Source organism: Adiantum capillus-veneris, chromosome 7 (assembly GCF_014529385.1).
Source record: "Adiantum capillus-veneris isolate H3 chromosome 7, ASM1452938v2, whole genome shotgun sequence".
Lineage (NCBI taxonomy): Eukaryota > Viridiplantae > Streptophyta > Polypodiopsida > Polypodiales > Pteridaceae > Adiantum > Adiantum capillus-veneris.
Genome location: NC_140937.1, coordinates 25,460,467 through 25,470,686, shown reverse-complemented (window position 1 = coordinate 25,470,686; position 10,220 = coordinate 25,460,467). Strand labels below are relative to the sequence as shown.

General features: G+C 43.8%; 1 protein-coding gene across 1 annotated transcript in view; it reads left to right on the top strand.

Moving 5' to 3' along the window:
• The first annotated feature begins 6,573 nt into the window (after nucleotides 1–6,573).
• LOC147453579 (uncharacterized) overlaps nucleotides 6,574–10,220 on the top strand; it is an 88,641-nt gene continuing 84,994 nt past the window's right edge. Inside the window, exon 1 of the mRNA XM_086515739.1 lies at nucleotides 6,574–8,370. Within this exon, the coding sequence (XP_086371865.1) occupies nucleotides 6,646–8,370 (1,725 nt within the window). The 5' untranslated portion in view covers nucleotides 6,574–6,645. The remainder of the gene's footprint in view (nucleotides 8,371–10,220) is intronic.

Below are 10,220 nucleotides of genomic sequence, written 5' to 3'. Positions count from 1 at the left end.
GTACTCTGCTTTCACAGTGGAAGACGACGTACAATCTTGAAGACATAACCTCCAAGATACTGCTGCTCCAGCAAATATGAAAGCATAGCCAGATGTCGATCTCCTATTGTCGACACAACCCGTATAGTCTGCATCCGCATAACCCACGTTGGATGCATCGCTATTCCCAAAGCGTAAACACCTGTCGACCGTACCTTTGAGGTACCTAAGAATGTGCTTCACTGCTTCCCAATGCTTGCTGCCAGGATTTGCCATATATCGGCTCACCACTCCCACTGTAAAAGCAATGTCTAGTCTTGTGGCCACCATAGCATACATGAGACTGTCCACTGCCAAAGAATATGGTACCTTAGCCATTTCAGCTCGCTCAGCATCAGATTTGGGTGCATCTTCCTTGCTGAGTTTCAAGAATGCCTGCATTGGGGTACTCAATACTTTCCCCAGCTGCATATTGAAACGCTGCAAAACTTTCTCAATGTATGTTTCCGGAGATAACTCAAGAATACAACATTTGCGATCTCTTTTGATTCGCATGCCAAGAAAGTGTGTAGCATCCCCCAAATCTTTCATTGCAAAACTATTGCTAAGTGTTTTCTTCAAGTTGGCAATTTTCGCAATGGATTTCAGCTATAAGCATGTCATCAACATACAAAACTGAATGATCATCGAGCCATCATTTAGCTTTCTTGTGTACAAGCAGTGATCCTCTTCGCTCCTTTTATATCCTTAAGACCTCATTCATGCATCAAATTTATGATACCACTGCCTTGAACCCTGTTTTAAGCCATAAAGTGCCTTTTTGAGCTTACATACTAGCTCCTCACGAGATGCATTCTCCTGAACAAACCCTTCAGGCTGCTGCATGTAAACATCCTCATCGAGATCCTCGTGAAGAAATGATGTCTTCAAATCCATTTGGACAAGTTCCATGTCCTCAATCGCTACAAGACCAAGTACGGTTCTAAGCGTTGTCATCTTGACTACAGGCGAGAAGATTTCATCAAAATCGGCTCCCTTTTGTTGTTTGAACCCTTTGGCTACAAGTCTAGCCTTATACTTTGGATTTGGATCACCTGAGGTAAATTTCTTCTTGTAAACCCATTTGCCAGGTAAAGCTTTCGCATCATTTGGCAGTTCTACCAAGTCCCAAGTGTCATTAGCCAGAATCGAGTTATACTCAGATTGCATATTCTGCTCCCACTTCACCACATCATCCGCCATGATGGCTTCTTGGTAGCATCTTGGCTCACCGCAATCGGTCAACATGCTGTAATCAAGACCTGGCTCGAAACGCGCAGGTGAACGAGAGACTCTAGTAGACCGTCTCACTCCTTGACCATTGCTATCCGCTCCCTCTGGAGCATTGCTAGTGGAAGGTACATCACTAGCCCACTGAGTTGATTTCATTGTCTCTGAGGCAACATCCTCAAAAGTGACTGTCCAAATTTCTATTTCCTTGATAGGTTGTTTATGCATCTTCGACTCATTGAAGATCACATCTGAACTACGGATGACTCGATGAGATTCCGGGTGCCAGAGACGATATCCCATCTCTCCATCTGTGCCATATCCAATGAAAATACATTTGTGTGACTTTGGCTCTAACTTTTGTCGAAGTTGTTTATGCACACGAGCATAAGCTTCACAACCAAAAACACGTAGATGGTCATAATGGGGCTTACGTTTAGACCATAACTCTTCTGGAATCTCATAATTCAATGGCGTACTAGGTGAACGATTTATAATGTGCACTGCAGTCAAGACGGCTTCTGCCCAAAAGCCTTGTGTGAGATTTGCTCTAGAAAGCATGGCTGTGACTCTTTCCTAAATCGTACGATTCATGCGCTCAACAACTTCATTTTGAGCTGGTGTGTATGGTGTAGTAAATGCCCTTTAATCCCCCTTTTAGCACAGAAATTGTCAAACTCCTTGGAGACATACTCTCCACCGTTGTCAGTCCGCAACCTCTTGAGTTTCTTGCTAGACTAATTCTCAATGAGTGCTAAATTTTTTTGGAACACAGGAAGAACTTGATCCTTATGTTTCAAAGGATATGCCCACACCTTTTGAGTAGAGTCATCTATGAATGTCACAAAATAGCTGCCCCCCCTAGAGATATGGTTGACATAGGACCACAAACATCACTATGCACTAAATCTAGAGGTTCAGCTCGCTTTTGACCCAATGGTAAGTGCACGGACCTAGTATGTTTGCCATAGATACAGTGCTCACAAATAGGAAAGTCAACATAAGACAAGACAGGTAAGTAGCCAAAACGAGTCAGAGTTCTCATTCCTTTTTGGCTAATATGACCTAGCCGACAATGCCACAACTCAGTAGACGACAGCTCGACTATAGATATGTAATCATGACCAACATATGACACATACATGGAATACAAGGTACCATGCTTCTGACCTCTGAGTACAACAAGATTACCTTTGCGTACTATCCACGAACCATTGCCAAATGTGGTGTTGTAGCCCAAATCATCAAGCTGAACAATAGAAATCAAGCTTTTAGTCAACTTGGGCACATGTCTGACATTACATAAAGTAAAGTGCGTGCCATTCCTTAGATGAAATTTGACGTTTCCGACACCCTCAATGTCTAATGTCTAGTTCATAAGCATCACCAAGTCTCACTTTGCCACAAGAGTGAAAATAAGTAGAGAACCACTCTCTATGTGGTGTCACATGGAAACTCGCACCAGAATCTACTATCCAATTATATGCATACTGCGCATCTTCTGTAACAAGAGCCTCGACAAGTAGATTTGTTGTGAAGACCAATACGTCAGAGGTAAGTGGCATAACAACCGCTGGAAGAGTCTCTACAATAGGAGCATTTGAAGACTCTAGCACATTGATCTCCTCTAACTTTGCTTTGCCCTTGTTTGAATCATCAGACTTAGAAGTTTCACCGGATTGTTTATCCTTCTTGCTTTGTTGCCATTTCCTGCAATCCTTCTTCACATGCCCTTTTTTATGGCAGTGATAGCACTCGACATTACGCATAGAACCCTGAGACTTACTGTGTGAGCCCCCACGTTCCTTGCTTTTGGCACGACTTTGAGTGCGACCCCTCTGTCTATCACTAGCAACATACGCATCACCATCTTTCTTGCCTTCGAGAGATTTCCTGCGAATCTCCTCGGTAAACAGACTGCCAAGGACGTCATTGTACACTAGACCGGTACCAGGTGCTGAGTTGCTAATTGCAGTACATAACATATCCCAAGATGAGAGTAAACTACATAGCAAGAAGATACATTTGATTTCCTCATCGAAGACCAAACCCTGAGTGGTCAACTGAGTGAAAATGATATTGAACTCATTAATGTGAGTAGAAATAGTGCCCTCTTCCTTCATACGAAGGTCAAACAGCTCCTTCATCAAGAAGACCTTATTAGTGGCATTTTTGTTCTCATAACTGGAACACAACTTATCCCATAAATCTCGAGCAATTCTTTCTCCAACTATAGTAAAGTACAAAAATTTGGCCAAATGCAAACGGAGGGTAGATTTGGCCTTAGCATCAAGTTTCTCCCACTTAACATCTGTATATCGCCCTCTGGGCACTCCATGATAAGATCCAGCTAGCCTTTTTGTATAAGAACATCTTGAATCTGCTCTTTCCAGATAGCAAAATTCGTCCCATCAAATTTTTGGATATTGTAAATATCCTTTTCACCACTAGATGACATGGCTGCAAGCTAAAGATAATATGGCGATAAACACTGGTATTTTTGGAAAAAATTCGGTAGAGTTTCCCCGAAAAAACTAACAGAATCTCAATCCAAAACTGTCACAAGAGATCAATAACTCAATGCTCTCAGAGCATAAGACAGGTACATCAACCACTAACTATGCATAAAAAAGTTAACCCAAGACTGCCAACACGGCGTCAAATGCACCTAGCCCTCTCTATACATGTCCTATGGCAAGGCCATGAAAAAGGGGTACTCCAGCAACCTGTATCACCGAAAGGATCTCAACATTCAAGAATCCCCCAGCTCAAGAAAACCTCACGCTATCGACCCTCACAAAAGGTTATGCAGACAAGAAACCAGCCTAGTCTCAGAAAGGGCCTCCGAACCGAGTCTCAGAAACGGTCGGGACTACCAGAAACAAGCCAAATCGGCTCCACAAAAGGTACATATAGCAGTTTCCGCAACTCAACGTACATCCACTGTCAACAATATTGCAAGGTGCAGTATACGCGCTCAAACAGGCGCCAAACAAAATGTGCAAGCAATAAGCAAATCCCTGCGGGGAGTAAAAACGCTCTCAAAAGAGCTCAAGCACTATCAAAAGTGCCAAAACAATGCATATGTGCATCAAATACTCTCGCTGAAATCTGTGCTGATGCTAAACACTGCAACCTGTAAGAAACGTGGATGTCCTGCGGGGAGTAAAACCTGTAAGAAATGTGCAAGCAATAAACAAATCCCTGCGGGGAGTAAAACCGCTCTCAAAAGAGCTCGAGCACTATCAAAAGTGCCAAAACAATGCATATGTGCATCAAATACTCCCGCTGAAATTTGTGCTGATGCTAAACACTGCAAACTGGAAGAAACGTGGATGTCCTGTATGTATGCAAGAACCTGTGAGGAGATGGATGCCTGAAAAACCCAAGAAAATGTCGATGCCAAAAAGTACTCCTAATCAGCCCATAAACACTATCTCAATAGCACATAATAGCCATAAAACGGCTATATGCCATCCCAAAATAGTATCTAAACAACCTACACCTGTAGCAAAAGTGGAGTTGAAAAAAGCGTAGCTCGAATGAAGCTTTCGACTGTACGAACAGCTTCGAAAGGGGGGTAAAACTGCAAGACACCTGCTGGAAACGCTCTCGGGACGTTGAATTTGCTGATGCTGAAGAGGGAAACCTGTTTGCACTTTTGAAAGCGCGCGCGCGGACGCGAAAACGGCAAGCACAAACCCTGCTCTGATACCAGTTGAAGGGTGCCGCGGGAAGCGTGTGCGAGTGCAAATGCGAGAGAGAGAGAGAGAGAGAGAGAGAGAGAGAGAGAGAGAGAGAGAGAGAGAGAGAGAGAGAGAGAGAGAGAGAGAGAGAGAGAGAGACCTGCTTTGGGTGGAGCACACAACAACGTTATCCTGTTTTGCAGCTCCTTATTCTGTTGTATTAAAGAATAAGTGTATATATGGTTAAGTTAGTAGATGGGTTAGTAGTAAGTGGGATGTCTAGCCAGTTGGCCTGAATCCCAACACATATGCCTACCTTGTTATCTTGCCACACATGGTTGATGTGAGCTCCCAAAATCCTTTTGGACTAGGGGCATCTGTGAATAGTAGCTTGCCTTCACTTACCCAAATTTTTTGCCTAGATCCTAGAAAGAAACATATGGTGAACTAGTTTTCTTGCCATACATGGTTGATGTGAGTCCCGAAACCCTTGAGGGCTATGCACCATGTGGTAGATAGAGTCTCTCTTCACTTACCAAATTGTTTCCCTTAGTTGAATTGATTGGTCCGTAGCTAGGTGTAGATCGATACCAATTTAATGGTCGAAATTAAAGAAGATACTCAAGAGAGTTTCCTACCTAAAATATCCATAGGAATAAACTAAGTGTATAAACATGTGTAGGCAACAAAATCTAGAAAGGCATTTTTTTGGGTTATTTCACGGGAATAGGACACGCATACCCACTTATGTGCACCACACTTCTTTGAAATTTTGCTTTCCAACTCAATGATAACAAGATGTCAAGTAGACGAGTGCATTGCCGCGGGGGGGGGGGGGGGGGGGGGGAGAGAGAGAGAGAGAGAGAGAGAGAGAGAGAGAGAGAGAGAGAGAGAGAGAAGAATATCTCCCTCACACTCTCGACATTAAACTTTGGAAGCATAGCATGCGTCGAATTTCTCCTCCTTTGAACTCCCATAAAAAGTAATTCCCAAAAGCATCCCAACATCTTGTGCCACATTTGTCCACAAAAAATTAAATCGATGCATTAGCATATGCCTCCAGCAGTGCCAATAACAAGGCCGACACTAATTTTGCAAATGACGGCACTGCCTGCTGTTAGAGAGAGAGAGAGAGAGAGAGAGAGAGAGAGAGAGAGAGAGAGTGCGTTGATCAACAGAGCAGAGGAGAGAGAGAGAGAGAGAGAGAGAGAGAGAGAGAGAGAGCTCCTTTGAACGACAGAGGGAGAAAGATAATCTATTTTTACTAGGAAGCTTAAAAAATAGCGTAAAAAACCTAAAAGAAAGCTTAAAAAATGTGTACACAATTTGATAAGCACCACGGCTATATCACTACATGCAACTAGGTGTGTGTTACAAGTTTTGGAAATCGTTTTATTAGCGGGTATCTAGTTCATATACCCTGTCGAAAACGCAGGAGGGTACATATAGATAACTAGTACGGCCAGCCGCCTTCGGCGGCCTCTCTCTCTCCCCCTCTCTCCCTCTTTATCACGTGCATAGAGGTTTTTTTTTAGTTTTGTTCTTTAGCCTTCAAGTCGCAGATTGCTACAAGTGTAAAAGGCTCCCCCTTCCGCCATATCATGATAGTACATACTACATATTCATATATTAAACACTGCAAACAAGATAAAATGATACGTTTGAAGATGGTGTAAATGCCGCCACCAAGGAAGCAGCAGTGGTGGTAAAGATGGCTACGAGCAGTACCGTGGGGCGATTACCGTATGTCTGCGAGGAAGAGTCGTGTCGTGGGTGCTTGCACCAGACAAAGCCTGGGTGTAACCTCACACCTTCATCACTATCGTCTCCACAGCTCTCAAGAGGGTTGTCCATCCGGCCATCTGGGTATGGAAAGCTTGCCTGTAAGTGTTTGAGAAGCCTATCTGTTCTGGTTGTTTCAATCATGAAGATACCAGGCCGCGTCGACACCCTTGTAGATGTGGGCATCAAGGTAAGCAATGTTGAATTCATGCCGGACATTCTTGACATACGCTATCGGGAGAATAATCGTGCTGCCCCCCCTGTTGTACCTTGCTACCCTCCCCTAGAAGAGAATGGACCCAACGAACTCGATTTTGAAATCTATGCTTCTAACTCCATGGCCAACTATGAACCTCCACCTCCTCCCCGCGTCCCGTTCGGTATCCCCTTTGAAGATTATTATGGCGAGGCTATTGGGGTGGATTACATCACTAAAGAGGAGAAGCCTGCCAATAGCTTGCTTCAGTTGTTGGATTCTCTGAATGCAAAAAAGGTGAAAGAGGGCGGAGAGAATACCAAAAAACGTTCATATCCTTCTGGCAGTTTGCTCATGGCAGAGACTGCTGAAGAAAAGCCTCAACAGCCAGAGTCCGCAGGACAGGGTAGTGGTGAGGACATCAATGATGTTCCGGATTTGCAGGAAATCATCAATGACAGTGAACCTATCAATGTGTCTGGTCTTGTAAAAACAAATGCCGATGAAAATGTTCCATTCTCCTCCAATAAAGGTATCAGAAAATTGACAGAGCAACCTTCTAATTCATCACAGTTCACCAGACATGAGAAGGCCTCTGCTCATGGCAGAAATTTGAGAGCTCAAAACTCCCTGCATTTGCTGTCTCCCACCATCGTGTCGAGGAACGAGTCTCAAGACATTGGTGGATCTTCATCTGTTCATAGCGTTCCACAAGAGCAGCATGCAGAGAGCAGAAGCTTGGAGGACTTAAAAAGGAGGACTCAAACTTTTCTCACTAATGGGGCTGTTGAGGAAGCGCCAGTTAAGGACAACTTTCAATCTGGCATGCACTCAAAAAGAAGGACTAGTGCTGCTGTTGACATAGCCCCAGGATCACCTGATGACATAGCTGTGCCTCATACAGCCGCTCAACACCAGATCAAGGGAAACTTAAGGCAAACAGGATATAATTACACACCAAGTGAAGCTATATTACAGGAGAATGCAAAATTGTCAAAGATGCGTGTTGTGGCTCCAGTTGATCCAGGAAGGGAGTACCTCACCTCTGCACAAACACTTGATAGCTTCAAGGAGACATTTCCCACATCACAATTCTATGTGCCCCGAGAGGGAGATCTTGTCGTGGGGGCAGTCACCTTTATTAACGATCAGAAAGTGGATTTAGAAATAGGAGCCAAGCTGTCTGCACTTATGCCTTTAAGGGAGTTGCAACCGCTAGTTCAGCATGCTGGCAATGGGTTCTTTGACACTTCTGGCAAAGATAGTTTGAGAATGCCTTTTGGGGAAAGTCTGCTAGTAAGGGGTGAACTTGCTTCCAATAGTTTCTCTCATACTGGGATAGTTGGCATAGGTTCCATTCTTGTTGCTGAAGTTATTGCAAAAACTATTATTGATGGAAGAGCAATCCTTTCTTGCAAATCACCAGCCCAAAAACTTGCTTGGCATCGCATAGACCAGGTATGTTACCTTAAGATAAATTTAACCTTTGCTAGTTAAGAATGTGACTTAAAATTGCTATGTATTTGCTTTATTTGTGAGATCTCCAAGGGGAGGGGTGTTTGAACGGCCAAGTCCTGAGAAGTCCAATAGGAATGGGGCCTATGACAAATCCTAAGGGAGGTCAAAATGGTTGGGTGGAGAGTAATGAGCATGCCAATGATTGGGAACATTCGGGAGGAGACGAGCAGGAAAAAAATGAGCGAGAGAGAGGGAGAGTCCTTGCGAGGGAGCAGCAGGAAGCCGAGAGGGAGGGCAAAAGGGACCCGAACCGGATTGAATTGAACAAGTTTCAGTCCTGACAAGGACAAGCGAAAATCTGAAAACTTTGGGGTACCAAATACGCCTTTTTGACTCTTTTGGCATGCAAATTGCATTGTTTCAGTGCTTGAGAATGCAAGTTGTCACCATATGCTTGATGCTTCCATATGCTTGCGGTTTGCACTTTGAGGAAGATGATGTTATGCTCCGCAAATTGCATTGGGAATGCGTGAATATGCTTGAACTCCTTCCGAAAGTGTATGTTTACACATAATTTTGCATGTGGGTGACTCATTCTGCAAAGCTCAGTTAATTGTGCTCACTTGATGCGTGCTTCTGAGGTTATCTTGTATATATTTGCTTTGCAGTGTATGGGGCTCAAATAATTAAAAATAAAGCAGGATTCTCTCTCACACACACACACTGAGCCCCTTGCGTAAAAATTGATGACGTGGCAATTCTATAGACGACCTGGACATTGCATTGGCTGATGACGTGGCAGACTATACGGACTTCCGCGAATTGCGTTGCTGGCTGCTGATGTGGCAGTTGTATGGAATTTCTGAATTTGCGATGGCACCTTTTGGAGACCAGATGCTTTTAGGATCATATGCTTTTCATGTAAACTGCTTTTCATTGCCAAGGAGTCTTTAAATATGTGCCAAGGACTTACTCTCTGCCATGCTTCCGCGTGGAGATGCAGAGCAGTGGTGCCGGCGTTGTACTGAGTTGAAGCAATATAAAGAAATACCGAAAGGGGTGCTAGGGTTTGGGGACAGTGCTCTCTTGGGGTGGAACTCCGCCACTCCGTGTCTTGTGTGCCGTGCATCTCTTTCAGTTTTGTTTTTTTGAAGCATCTAAAGTCTGTTCAATTTGTTCTTTTCCATTGGCACGTGGCGCCCTTCCGTTACACTTGCTTTCCTTCTACAGATCCATTCTTGATAATAAGTGCAGTATCTAGGAATTCTATGCACTCAGAGACAAGAATACATTTGGCACACTTTGCCACTTTCTTTGCGACAAACACTGCCAAAATTCTTTTAGGAGAATTGAAGTCACTACTAAGTAACTCTTTTTCTTCCTCCTCATCTTCCTCACTAAGAGGATTTAACGTCATGTTGACTGCCATTCTCGATTTCTTAGGGCAATCTTTGAATTTATGTTTGCCCAAACACCCATAGCATAAGCCTCTTTGCTGAGAGTTAGCACCAAACGATCAAATGCTATCTCTGCCATAAGTGTTCTCTGTGCCATAGGAAAAAATTTCCTTGTAACACCTAAGAGAGTAGTGATCATATGAGGATCCTGGCTTCCTTCCCCTGCATCTGACTAGACTCTTGCATCGCAAGTATAGTTGGGGTTGGAGGAAGTCTCCACGGACAAAATCCCAAGTAAACAGTGACTTTCCACGCACATTGAGCACTTTACAAAACTTGGCAAGAAATTATAGCACGCTGAAATCTCTGTTTTTGGCCTTCAATTTGCACCAAAACACATGTTCGGTGATTCGCTAGCTTCCCCGGAGCTCCTAGGACTTGTTGGCATCAAAA